At 37.9% G+C, this 14,932-nt stretch overlaps 1 protein-coding gene across 2 annotated transcripts in view; it reads right to left on the bottom strand.

Annotated features, from left to right (window-relative positions):
* Positions 1–3,255: 3,255 nt before the first annotated feature.
* Positions 3,256–14,932, bottom strand: part of arhgap35a (Rho GTPase activating protein 35a) — a 66,535-nt gene continuing 54,858 nt past the window's right edge. For both annotated transcript variants that reach the window (XM_060887604.1, XM_060887605.1), the window contains 3 exons: positions 11,923–12,054; positions 7,416–7,521; positions 3,256–6,454 (listed from right to left, as the gene is read on the bottom strand). In XM_060887604.1, the coding sequence (XP_060743587.1) occupies positions 6,028–6,454; positions 7,416–7,521; positions 11,923–12,054 (665 nt within the window). In that variant the 3' untranslated portion in view covers positions 3,256–6,027. The remainder of the gene's footprint in view (positions 6,455–7,415; positions 7,522–11,922; positions 12,055–14,932) is intronic.

The following is a 14,932-nucleotide window of genomic DNA, read 5'->3' as shown; positions in this document are numbered from 1 at the left end:
TATTGCTTAGACTATTTCAAATCTGCTGCTGAAATTCTCATATCATATTGTGATTGTCTGTACCTCAACAATACCTATATTGCTGTATTAACTATAACCACATGGATTAGTAGAAGTGTTAACCTGATCAACATGACCCTAAAAGAGATCATTCCACAATTACTAAAGGAAGTAATATGAGACAAGTGAGCCGCCTAGTGGTCATTCCTTGTCAACACAGTCTTTATTAGAGCTTACCGTTTGAGAGAGTAGCTTTCAGTAGTCATAGTCTGTGCCTAGAAAATATACATAAGTAAAGATTATATTAATTAAGATAAATAAAACAAGTCATGTAATTCTTACAAAAGAAATGTCACCATATTAAAGGAGAAGTCTTTGGTAGAAAGATTAAGTACAGTCTGTCCTTAATGAAGGCAAGAAAGATGGTTTATTTCAGATGGTAGACCAAGCTAGATTTTTTTAGCATTACATTTCTCTCAGGAAAAATAACAGCAAACTTAATTATTGTATGATACCTTTGTGGGTGTCACTAAATCAGTTGTGTCCAAAAGCCATGTTTTTCTCTCCTCTAACCATAACTTTTGAGAGAGAATTGACATGAATTGAGTTTGCTCTTCTGAAACTGTGAAATATTTTTGTAATAACAGCAGCAAATTTATATAGAATACAGATCCAAAAGAAAGAACTTATTCCATGCACTGCACCTAGCAAACATGGTACCGTTAACATGGCTTAAATTAGCATGCTAAAATGACAAAATACCAATAAAAACGCACAACATATGAAGAAACCTTCGGAAAAATGAAGATGATTAATTTGTTATAGTCAAATTACACATTTAAGTAGCTACCTAATTTAACACCTGTCATAGAAACTACTAGTTAGTCACTAACCTCTTTCTATTTAAGACATTTGTAGTGATTGAAACAGTGGGAGCACTTCTCTAAGGTTGCTTTCTCAGTTTTTGTTTCTTAACCCCAGTTGAAAATGTGCTACATCATTATCTTCAAATGACATGGAATTTTATTTCTGAATTTCATTCCTTTCAAAGCAGCACAATTATACAGGGGGGGCAAAGTTTATTGGCATGTTTGACCTACACCTCTGGGATTGGAGGATTGATTCCTGCCTCTGCCCTGTGTGTGTGGAGTTCACATGTTCTCTTCTTGCTTCAGGAACTTCCTCCTCCAGTACAAAGACATGCGCTGTCGGCTGACTGTCTGTCTCTCTGTGTCTGTGTGTGTGTGTGTGTGTGTGTGTGTAAAACCCTGCAGTGGTCTGGGCACCTTGTGACCTGGGATTGATTCCAGGCCTCTTGCAACTCTTTGTACGATAAATGGAACAGAAAATGGATGAACAATATACATTATATTCTAGGAAAGTAGCCACATACTGTATACATTTTGTTCTAGCCCAAACACCTCCAGTTACATATTATAATATATTACATACTGTATATAGTATTTTATTACTTTATGTATTCTTATACAGAAAAAAATACATTACTTACTTGGGGTGTGTAAACTGGGAGCTGGATCAGTGTGGGGAGAAAGGAAACCAATGATCTGCAGTACAATAGCTGTGCATACTGGTAGAGAATTTCATAAGTTTGTTCTATCCATATTACCATGAGTACAATCATGTTTGTCATTTATATGAAAGGGCTTTAGATTATGCTTTTATCTGATGACCTTTCAAAAGGTTTTGGTCACTGATTAAAAATAACCACACTATATAAATTAGTTTCCTGGCAATTGATGAGCACAAGTGGCAGGCCACAGGCAGGCATGTCATGTGCACTTTGTTGCCAGACACTAAAGTAAAGCTGCTCAAATGTGTCCTCACTGTAAACAAACAGAACAGGAGGACAGATGGTCATCCAAGATCTAGTCATTGTCTTTTGACCCCCATTAAGAGATGTCCTGGGTCATAGCATCAGATGATGACATGCTCTGCAAATGACAGCAGCTTCATCAGCAGTACTTACACCTGTTATAGAAGAATAACTTTTAAAAGGGATCATCTGCCTTGTTTCCATAACACCAATTATACTGTTTTTTTCTGATGATTATTAAAATGCCTTCAAATACAAATACACAAGCTAATTATAGTTGAATGGATAGGTTGAACAAGACCAGGTAAGATTGATACTGTATGTAAACTGGATAAAGGTCTTCAAGAACTGACAAACACAATGCCTTTTAACAATATTTTAAAGATGCTATAACAGTTCTAATAGCCACTAGTTCCTGCAACAGCATTAGCATTATGTATAGCAAATGTTAGCCTGCTAGCTAGCTTTTAAATATAGCTAAATTGTGTGGACATGACAGAGTGTTGAATAAATATCTGTCTTTAAAATATACAGTGTCAGAGGACACTATTAAAATTTTATTTAAAATGATCATTTGAAACAAATTGATCATTTTAAGTAAAATATTATTTTTAACCTGAGTTTTGAGTAAACAGGTTTTCCTTTATTTTCACAGTACAGGAAAACCTGTTTACTCAAAACTCACTTATATTAGAAATCTAAGGGCAATTATTTAGTCAGTAAGTATCGATCAATATTCTATTTCAGTTGTTCATGTAAAGTTATTTTGTATTAAAAGAAAAATCAAGACAGTTAATCTTTTCAGCAACATGATTACTTGCTCAAAACAAACAACCTTGATTATACATTTACTCGAGTACCTCAGGTATCACTATTGCACTGAAATATTACACATTTCAATCACATAAACTGGAAAAAAATGATCACTATTTATCTGGATTAAGTAATCTGAAGCGAACAACAACCGAGTAAGTAACCATTACATTTGAAAGCTTTGTATGATTCCTTGAATAATTCAGCTGATCACAAATTAACACAGAAGCACAATATAAATAAGTGAAATTCAGTCAATTGAGAGTAGCTGGAATAACACTGAAATATTCCTTGAATATTCCAATCTTTTGCTGTTTGTTATGGTGTAATATATGCAAAGAGAGTGTGATCATTTTCTTCTATATTTTAGCTTTATGTTTAAAAGTACTGCATAAAGATATTCAATATAATCCATATGACTGAATCACTGAGTTGCTATTAAAACATTTTTCACATTAAAGTTGAGGATACTGTGAAGCTGTCGAATATCTTATTAGAATTTAGACTATTAGAAAGAAAGAAAGATAGATAGATAGATAGATAGACAGATAGAGAATATTTTAAAACATCTAAGAGCAGATTTGATGTAAGAGACAAGAGACAAGAAACATATTACAAGATTGTTTTATTAACTATAATACAGCTCACATAAGGCCTTACAGTTTGTACACCATTCCCACTGAGACAAATGACCATAGCAAATAAAGTCATGATTTTTGTTTCTTCTCAGTTTACTTCATGATTTTTTTCTTTTTTTTTTTTCTTTTTCTTTTTGTTCATTTAATGTTGTTTTTTTCTCCATTAAATACGAAGAGGTGAAGGTCCCAACTCCCAGACTCGGGAGTTGAATCATGCACTACATCATATGGCCTTTACACCATTCACAAAATTGTTAAAAATGGTCTTTTTTAATTATTAAAATAAAACATAAAAAGAAACCTTTTTTTTCTATCACCATTGACTACAGGGCAAAGTGTTAGACCCCCTAACATACAAATAAACAACCATGTTGAATATAGCTTTGTTTGCATCTTGTTTAACTTAATTGGTCACCACTGTTGAAAAAAAAGAAAAAAAAACTAAAAGGGAAAAAAATGCAGCCACATAAGATTGCTGAAACATCACATTTTAATTCCCATTTGATGCCCTCCCTCGTCTCTCACATTTTTGCTCTTTGGCTGCTAAGGATACATTTTGTATTATGACGCTAATGTATGATTTCACAGAGAATGTGGCAATCAACTGCAAAGTACCAGGAGAGTTTGGATCTTTCTACCTATTTTCCCAAAAAACACCATGTTAACTGAAAAGAAGACAAATAGCTGCGGTGCAAGTCGTGCTATAAGAGTGGGCAGAAATCATGTTGAGATTTCAAACAGCCAATCAGACGCTTAATGTGATGCTGACTGGCAGGGCGAATGTAGTGGGCAGTTCAGGTCAGATTCATTACAGACCTACAAATTCCAATTAAAATATCTACTTTTACTGTCCTAAAAATCCCTGTTTAGTTCCAAAACTCAGCCTGTTGAGCACATCAGCATAATGATTTTTATAGAATTTACATCAGGCATGACAGAAAATTTTATGAAGTGGACAATTAGGAAGAATTGATGGTTAATGAGCCATTATCACTGCAGCGACCTGAGAATACAAAGTAGAATATGAAGTGGTGAAAAGTATTGTTGAGGAACGCAGGTTGTTAAAGATATCTCTGTGATGATGCTGTGCGAAGCTCTTATTTGATGGGATAGGGAAAAAAAAGATGGGGAATGGACTCTGTCTAAGGTAGATAGAAAAACTGCAGGTTGCCTCAGTCTGAGGTGCAGTACCTTGTTGGCACAGAAGATGGCAGTAGCACACCCAAGTATGAGCACAAAGACGAAATCTGAAAGAGGAAAAAAAAACAAAACAAAACAAAAAGACTATAAAACCAAACCACTGAGGGTCTTTCCCTTTAAGTCTTTCTCTTCCTTACTACTCTCCTTCAGACACAAAGCATTTCTGACTGAGCAAAAGTCGATTTAAAATCTTTTTGGAAGTTTCTTAAAAGGAATAGTGCAGCAGAGTTTGGAATGAGTGATGCAAGTATGTTTTTAGACAAAGCAGCTTTCCTTTCAATGTTAACACACAGACAACCAAAATCACCACCTTTATACTTCTAAACGTTCACATCTCTTTTTCCTCCGTCAAAACCAATCTACTGGACACACTTTTGAAAGCTGCCAAAATCTCACTGTGATATTTCACAAGCATAAAGTGTACATTCAGGCAGGTATGCACATGACCGCATAATCGCACAGACACATTAATGTTTCAGCTCACTACTGCATTATCATTCCACATCAGTTCTAATGAAGAATCTCACTGAGATCCGTTATCAAAGTGGAACACAAACTGAACCCTGACTGACGCATCAAGAAAACACACTCCAAATCAAGAAACACAGTTTCTTTTTTTTCTTTTTCTTCCAGAACAGAAATGAAAACTAGTCTTGAGATTCTGGTTCATTGCGAAGGCAAAGAGATGCTGAGAAGACTTCAAATCTCAGATTGCTATGCAAAAAAAAAAAAAAAAAGTACCAAAGTTTACTGTAGTCCACTGCCAATGAAACCAGATCCAGTTAGTCAAGTTCTTGTTCAGACTGTTTTCTTTAACCATGTTCCTCTTTAAATGAGACTCATTCAGACAGAAAAAAGAGGAATGTGGCTGACAGAGTTGTTGTGTTTTCAGTTGCTGGAATAAGTCTTTAAAATGTGATAATAGTGGCTGAAAGGTGAAAAAAAAAATGCTGAGAATGCTAAGAATGGCTTCCTGCCAGATTTAGCTTTCTTCCTATTGGTGGCGACAGGACAAGGGCCTGAGAGCTTATGTAGAGCAGATAATCGACTGTGTGGAGAGTTTAGTTCAGATTTCTATCTTTTTCCCCCACATATCAATTGCTTCTACTCAGAAACCTCTCTGGTAAATCAGTATGGGTCAGGTACCACAGGCTTCAGCCACACACTCCTCTTATCATGTCTGTCCTGTGCTGACCCATGACCTTTTTTCTGTATATAAGGTAAGAACGTGTGTATGATTCTCATTTATATTATGAGGAGAAATTAGATGAGTGCAGTGATCTATAAATGAGGAAGATGAGCGTCACTGGAGAGTCTCACAGCTGAAGTGGCTTGACCTTCTCACCATGTCTAACACTCTCTATCTTCCCTCTTTGCATTCTTTATCACTTGCAGGCACATTTCCTCAAATCTCATTCATTTTTTTCTAAAAATCAATTTCCGTTTATGTAATCTCTGTAAATGCTACTTTTCAACTCAACTCTTTCCCAATTTTCAGAACTTCTTGGTTATGTTCGTTCCCTTTCCACATCCCTCTCTGCTTCACAGTGTGTGTTGTTCCGTCGGTGCGTGGTGCGGGTGCATTGGAGGCAGTAGACTCTGGATAGGTGATTGTGGAGTAGGGGGAGGAGAATGGGGTGGGGATTGCTGAGACAGGCTGAAGGGCATGGCTACATGTTGGGCCGGGCTATAACAGGATGAATAGGCGGAGCCGGACACGGATGAGGTGGAGGACAGGGTAGCAGTGGGGGATCCTGGTAGCCCAGACAGGCTGCTCGGGTTGTCTACCAGGGGCTGATTGTAGAAGAAGAAAGCACACTGGTAGATGAAGGTCTCGATGATTGTCTGGTAAGTGCGCGTTGCTGTCAGCGCATCCATGGTGGTGAAATCAGGCCTCATCAGTGTGGGCCAAAAACAGATGGATAGATTATCACTGGTCATCAGATTCGCACGGCTGTTCTGGCTCACCCTGAGACAGAGAAAAACAAAAAGACTTACATGGAATGTAACTGAAAATAAACTATAAAAATAATCTGTAAAATATAGCATGTAAATCTTTTAGGCGGACAAAATTCTTCTGAAATTGACAGAGATCCCAGAACGCATTTGAATATTAGTCCCTCTTCACTAAGCACTTAAACAAGCGTTAAGACTGAATACCATACTTAAATAAAATACTTGTACCTTCTTCTTTTACTCATGCATTAACTCTTATGTAGCAAGGTTTTAGCCTTAAGGTATTTAGTTCATAAAAGATTTGTACTACTGTGAGGATATTTTCAACTTCACTGCAACGTCACTTTTGTCAGTCACTTTTGATAAGAGTGCTTATCTTAATGCTAGAAATGTGAATGTAAAATTTGCCTGTATTTCCACAGTCACATTTCATGAGGTAAAACTGATTAAGGTGAAAGGTAAAGAGTGTGAAAAAATATTTTAAATTGTACCAAAATTAACCTTTTAAGGTTTCTTTCTCTCAGACCATTATTTATTGTTGTATACGTCCACTATACATGTTATAACCATAGACACTATACAGCCAAAACCTAATAATACACTACACTCTGACAGAAAGTTACTTGATATTCATTGACAGGAAAACAATCACTCCAATATATGCATTTTAGAATTTACTTAAATCACATTTAAGACACATTATTTGTTTTTTTATTTGAAAATTGGTACATTATTTTAAAAAATATTATAAATATAAAAAGTATGACAGTGAATATGCAAGATGAACGAATTAATGACCTAAAACAAGAATAAATTAAATCTTAAATAATTCTGTGCCATCAAATATGAAGGATAACTCAATAATATTTGAACTGTGAAATGTTTACTAAATACTTCTATAGCTCTGCAATTTGATCCTTTGTGTAATCAGAAAAACAGTTTTGTGTGTGAAGCTGCAAAGTAATAACTCTTACTTGTTCAGGTGGCTGATGACGTATTTGAAGACTTCGTAGTTTTCTCGGGGGAACCTGCGCAGCACGTCCTTCATGGCGAGGAACCGCTGGTCTCGATCATTGATCTCTGTGGGAGGCAAGACACAGATGAGAATGAGACACACAAAGTGACAAAAAAAAAAAAAAAAAGACACCCATCCAGATACAGCCTCTTAGCACATCAACACAAGTAATGACTCGGGCAAGCAACCGGAGGTGAAGGAGAAAAGAGAAGGCAGACAAACAGAACACAGCATGACAAAATTCATCCTGCAAAGACTTACATACATGCTCAAAGAAAAATAAACATATTAATGTAAAATTCTGGATTTTATAGTTAGAAATAATATTACCAGTTTAGATTTGAAATTTTAGGTGGTCACATGTTTAACATTTATGCATACACAAATTAAAATTGATCTTATATTTTAATTAGCATATAAAACTAAAAAAATGTGTGACACAGAGAGAAACTACTATTCATAAAAAGGTACTTGCCAGATTTTTTTTCTTGATTTACCCAAAACAATGTTCTATTAACTAAACAATCACCAGCCACTTTAATAGGAACACCTGTACCCTGGCTTATTCACGCAACTATCCAATCAGTGAACAATCCAAACAGCAGCACACAGCACAGTGGGAAAATAAAATCCAACATTGGGAAGTTCTGTGAGCTGAAATGCCTTGTTGATTAAGTCAGAAGAGAATGGCCAGACTGGTTTAAACTGACAGGAAGTCTACGATAACTCAAACAACCACTCAACAGTACAACAGTAAAAGAAGAAAAGCAACCGAAACTTAAGAAGGATGAGCTACAACTGCAGGAGACCATGTCAGTTTTCACATTCACTCGAGCTACATTGACTTAATAAAACTGTAAAATGTCAATCAGTGATATTTGATTGAAGCACATTCTGTCCAAACTCCAGATGCTGCTGTGTGTGAAATCCCCAGACATTTCTGGAATAGTCAAACCAAACCAGTCTGGAACTGACCACCATGTCATGTTCAGACTCACTGAGATCACATTTTTTCCTCAGTGAAGATGTTTGATCTTGATCTTGATGTCTTGACTTGTATCTGCACGATTATATGCATTTGATTTGCTGAATCAGTAAGGGTCGATAGCATAGTATTCATATTTAAGAGGCCTGTGACTATATTTAATTACTGCAAAGGCTATCCTATAATGTTGTAAAAGCTACCTAATGCACTACAGGTTCAATAAAAAGCAGTAGAGAGAACTGCTCCAGTAAGTGATGGCTGGAAATAATCTAATTCAATGTAACATCACTTTTGATACAATGCTGGTTTGTTTTTAATATTTAATTAAAATCAATTTAAAATGAAGTATGCCACAAATGACATCCATTTATTCATAGACCTACAATGTGTATATTAGCAAATAATTAATATTGTGTTAAACAACCACAAGCAGCCCATATTACACTCATTTGAATAGGGTTAAATAAAATCAATAAAATACGATTTACCCGTATTAAAACATTAAAAGTTTTCTGCCTTAACACACACAACACACACACACACACACACGCATACATATGAGTCATTTTCAAACAGGCGAATTTGTTCCGCCAGAGCTGATACACACCCGAATGAAAGGTCATGAGCCAATATTCAGCTCTAGCACTAAGAAAGGGTGGATCCTTCTAGAACTGCATATGGTGCCTGACTTCCTATCACTGTCATCAGGGGAGACAGAGAGATGCTTACAGGATGAGGCAAAAATCAAACAGCGCACACACACACCCATACTCACACACGTGCGTCCCCTGGGTGCTGCAAGAACGTTGGATGCACTGAGTCAGATCGGCTTACATCAGCCCTCAGAGAGCTCTGTATCAAAACACGTGACCACTATGGCAGATGTGCTGCTCGAAAGTATCAAACACAGACACACAGACTGATGTCAGTTTAACACGCCACTATTCCTCACACAGACACACACCCCACACCCTCACACATCCACTGATGCACAATTTAACGGAGTAACACCAGCGTAAACATTCCCAGCAGCTTATGCCTTGGGATTGCTGTGATTTCATCTTCAAAAGATATTAACAGTCTGTAATCAATCGGAATCAGATCACAACCGTCAACCTTCACTGTACACTCATCTGCTGAGGCAATTCATCTATGTTTAACGCAATATGTCAAACTCCCCATCTTGAACTCCCTGAGATAGCTTATCTGTTATTCATGGCCAAAGGTATTGAGTAAATGCCGGTACAATGCAGACATTTTAGACATCTAGCTTCACAGCCGCTGACACTGAACAAGCCTGCTGCATTGTTGCCATGACGCTCAGTGACAGACGGGCCAGCCTGGAGCTCCACCCACCACCTGCAGGGAGTGACTCTGCAATCACGTAACCTGCCGTCTGTCCTTTTCCCCTCCGTCTCTCTCATCATCCCCCAAACAACATTTCAAGAACACTACAATCACTATGTGTACGCTTTTTCTCGAGTGTTCTATGCTTGATAAGTGCATATTTCCCTCACTGTCTCCTCCTGAGTGTTGGAGTAATAAATGTCTAAAAAGGCAGAAGGGCTGCATTTATGGTTTCAGCTCGACTAGCTTCTATTACGTTAACATATACTAAGACATCCTTGACAGCCTAAGAGTACTGCAAGTAAAAAATGCACTTAAAGCCGGTCACACTGCTTGGGCTTGCTCTCAGTCTTCTACTTGGCAGAGTGACATCGTGCTGGAGTGTTTCTCCAAAGGACTGAAGTGCTTAAAAGTGTTTCGGTAACATGCTCAAATGTTCCCAAGTAGCAGGCTAACTACAGGCATAAGCTGCAGTTTCAGTCTAATTGCTGGTGCATCCTGGAATTGGAGAAATGCCCAGCACCTAACACAGAATTTCACACTGCATGAAGATGAAGCTCAGTGCTGTGTGAGCAAAACAACCCCCCACTGCAGATAGCCCTCATTACACAAAACCTCGCCCTTTCATTTTTTTAATATACAGCCCTTTGAACAAGCCAGCACAGAGCATATTTAGACCATGACTATGCATGTGGATGCAGCAGCTATGCAAGCAGCATTGTTCTGCATTGCTATTTTTATACAGCTGTGGAATTTAAATCTATGTGCATTAGGCAGGGAGGATAGAGCTCACACAAACCTCGGCTACACAAAAATACCCTCTTTGACCACCTTCTCTGATTCTTCATAAGGAAGTTGGGCAAGCTTTGATTAATAGTAGACTAATAGCGACAGAACGAACCATTAGACTAATCAGGTTACAAAAGTGAAGAGTACATTCTTCATCTTACTGACGAGGGAAATTGACAATGAGAGGCACTATTGTGTTGCTTTATATACTGCACTAACTGGAAATTAATAAGATGATCTCATCACTGAACCTAACCAAAACTGCCCGAATAAACAAACAACAGTCTATTTTAAAACTCAAAAGGTAGTGTAGCACACTGTTTATAGTCCCTGACTACCCACAAAATTATTGTATTTAATATTGAGCTCTAACAGCTGGTAAACTATTTAACTGATCAATTGAATTAAATTTCAAGTTAATTCCACAATTCCGTAACTCTCTAAAGGCCTCAAAATCACACCTACAGGAGTCTAACGTGTTCATTAAATAGACATAATGCACATGTTTAACCAGTGAACCCAATATATGATTAGCTGGATAAAATTCAGGGGGCACGGTGGCTTAGTGGTTAGCACGTTCGCCTCACACCTCCAGGGTTGGGGGTTCGATTCCCGCCTCCGCCTTGTGTGTGTGGAGTTTGCATGTTCTCCCCGTGCCTCAGGGGTTTCCTCAGGTACTCCAGTTTCCTCCCCCGGTCCAAAGACATGCATGGTAGGTTGATTGGCATCTCTGGAAAAATTGTCCGTAGTGTGTGAATGAGAGTGTGTGTGCCATGCGATGGGTTTGCACTCCGTCCAGGGTGAATCCTGCCTTGATGCCCGATGATGCCTGAGATAGGCACAGGCTCCTCGTGACCCGAGGTAGTTCGGATAAGCGGTAGAAAATGAGTGAATGAATGAATGAATGTATAAAATTCATACAACAGTCTGCACTGAGAAGGTCCTTCCTGTTTTATTTGACATTTATTTTACTGCAAGGAGAACTGCTGAATTCAAATGCCATAGTGTGTCAGCTATTTGGCAAAACCTGGAACACATAACCCTCTGATCGCAGCACCTCTTCCGTAACAGTGCAGGCTAAGGCCACCGAATGGAAAAAGTGTCCACCAGTTCATATTTAATTTTTAAACAGTTTTAGCACATCCTATTGGCATTAACATTGCACTATGTATCTGAGTTCTCTAGTGTGAACACCAAATTATGAGAAGGTGTTTGAGATACAGCTTCAATCTGCATTCAGTTTGAGATTTAAAAATGCAACACAGCTGCAATGAAACTATGGACAAATAATATTTTCTTTACAAATAAATGTTTTTTCTTTTTTAAACTTTATGGCAGTACTTACTAAAGGCCTCCACCAGCTCCACCTGCATGTTGTAGGGCACCAGAGGGTCTGGCAGCTCAGAAAAGAAGCTCTTCATTGCTCCAGCTACAGTGTTCACAGAGAAGTCCTTCTCCACCAGGTCCAAAGTAGGATCTAACAATCAGAAATCAAGAATAGAGAGATAATACACAGATTTCATTACAATTTCAGCAAACAAAACGAGTAATAGCAAACACAGTTCCTCACATACAACCTAAAAGAAAAGAAGCTGGTATGCTAACATGAAGAAGCCACCCACTGGCTGACAAGACATTAGGACAGCAATTTTGTTTCAAATCCTGTGCGATAAACAACCATTGTGTTCGGTGCAGTCTCTGTAAATTGCTAAATTACCCATATTCCCATGGACTGTGTGTCTCATTGGAGGACTCACATACCAAGTGAGAAGAGTTTTGTGTACAAAAGAACAATGGAGACAGAGAAAAAAAAAATTACAGATGCAAGGACAAAGAAAAGCGATCTGATTAAAACCATGCAAGCGTTATCAGAGCATTTGAATCCACTGCAAGAATGTAGTTTATATTCTGCAGAAGAAAGAACAAATCAATGGTGTGAGGCTGCTTACTGACTGCAGAAGGAAAAAGCAAAACTTAATTAAAATGTTGCCTTCTGATTAGGGTTTGTTGCTTTTCTTACAGAGAGGGAGACCAGAAGCAGTGCTAGAGATAGGGAGCTAATGATTTTCTTTTCCCCCCCATTGGATAAATTATTCAACAATCATTAAATATACAGTGTTTTATAAGGTCAGAATAGGTCACACTGTGGATCTGTACCATTTCGTGGCTGTCCGCATGCTAGTTGTTACTTGCATGCAATAGCTTCTGTAGTAACACGGCTGTGCTAGGGCATAATCGATTAAACTCTTATTATTACTCCGATCCTCATCTCCTATTAGTTCACGCCAGACCGAACCAACCCTGACAGAACCCAGCAGTGCATCAGCGCATGTATTTGCACATGCTTAATTACGAAAAACCAATATGCGAGTAATTAACTGACCCTCTTTCCCTATTCTCTAGACACAAAGGTGCCAAAGCACAGTCAATGCACACAACAAATGTATATGGATGCATAAGCAGAAAGTTTTCAGAATTTCAATTCAATATTGGCACTGTAAAGCGCTCACACTCATAATACGCATAATGATCCATCTAGACTCTAGAGCTGAATCGATAGCTGTAGAAAACGTCAGGTTAATTAAGCAGAACTGCTGCACAATGCTCTTGTCAATATGAATGTGAATTGTTCATAACAGAAGCCTTGAAATGCAGATACAGGAGATCCCAAAAGTGCTCAGTTCAGATTATATCAAGGTCCAAAGCAACCATATGCTGTGTGTGCATAAGTCATTTATTTTATTAGTCTAAAATTGAAATCTGCCACTTCTGCGCTGTTGAACAGACTCCTTATCCCTCACTGTTCCAGCAGCACCCAAGGCTTAACTCCAGGCTGTATTATTTTGTTGTACTGAGCACATGTACAAGTATAATCATATTTATAATCACAGCAAAAACGTGTTTCTGCCAGTTATCATTAATGACAGGAGAACAGTTTTTGGGTCAGGATGCTAATACAGTATTTACACTACTTAGCAAAACTGCTTTAGGTATCTGACTAAATATTAATACATCATTGGCAATAAACAGGTTCAATATTCAGCACATTTGAAAGGCTTGCTTGAAAGCTTGCCAGAAAGGTTCACAGTGTATCCGGCTAAGACAAGAGTTGGATCGTTGCATTGTTTATTCATTCATCCTTAGTAACTATCTGAGCAGGGGTACAGTCAGTCAAATTAGGCTAATAGTTTTTTTATATTCTGACAAATAGAACCAAATTAATTGGTTATTACAGTGCTCGTGGGTACAAGCAGAAATACTGGAGTTCAACAAAACAGCTCAATGCATCTCTAGTGACCTTTTATTAACATGTACTCTGATGTAGAGGAGTTTGAGGAACTCTCAGAGCCAGAATTCACAAACAGTGCTGACATTTCAACATTTCCCATGTTTCCAGGGGCATAGTGGTAGTGGTCATGTAATAGTGGACTGGATATAAGGTACAGGTACTTACAGAGCACTTTGTTAGCAAAACTATATTAATACTGATGTGGGCCTCCATTTACTCTCAAAACAGCCTTAATTCTTTGTGCATGGAGTCCACTTTGTCTGTAGTGACATGATTGCAGACTTTCATGTGCAGTGTCATGCTGCAAATCTACCTTTCTGAATCATCCAAGAAATGTTACATTGGATTTAGATCTGGTAACTGGAAAACTCTCTCTGTCATGGTCATGAATGCAGTTTGAGATGACTTTTACTTGTTAAATGGTGTATTATGCTGGTCTACTACAACACTTAAATTAGGGAACACTGTCATTAGAGAATAATGTGGCTATGAAGGGGTCATCAACAATGTTTAAGTAGGTGGTACATGTAACATTCACACAAATCCCATGACTTAATGTTTACCAGCACTGAACATCACATTGCCTCTGCTGGCTTGCCTTCTTCCAATAATGCATCCTGGTTCCACCTTTTCCACAGGTAAAAGACACACAAGATGTTAAAGATATTGTGATTGATCAGAGCAGGCCAACTTTTTCTACAGTTCTGATGCTCACATGCTCATTGTAGGTGCTTTCACTGGCCAGGGATCAGCATGAACATTCTGTGATGCACTGTGTTATGACACCTTTCAGTCATAACCAGCACGAACGTTTTCAGCAGTCAGTGCAATGGTAACTCTTCTGAGGGATCAGATCAGATGGCTAGATTTTGGTCCACACATTAATCAGCCTCAGGTCACTTAAAGTTCTGCAAGCTTTCCCTTTATTTTTAATTGTTAAAGCTAAACCAGCTATTGTGTAACAGCTAGCACAATACAAGCAATAGTAAATGCTCTACCCAGTCTCTTTTATTTCATGTTTTGCAGTGAAATAAAATCTGTGAAAACTTTTTAATTTTAAAAAAAA

This window comes from Tachysurus vachellii, chromosome 15 (assembly GCF_030014155.1).
Source record: "Tachysurus vachellii isolate PV-2020 chromosome 15, HZAU_Pvac_v1, whole genome shotgun sequence".
Taxonomy (NCBI): Eukaryota; Metazoa; Chordata; class Actinopteri; order Siluriformes; family Bagridae; genus Tachysurus; species Tachysurus vachellii.
The sequence above is the reverse complement of the archived record's forward strand: the minus strand, read 5'-3'. Positions and strand labels throughout refer to the sequence as shown.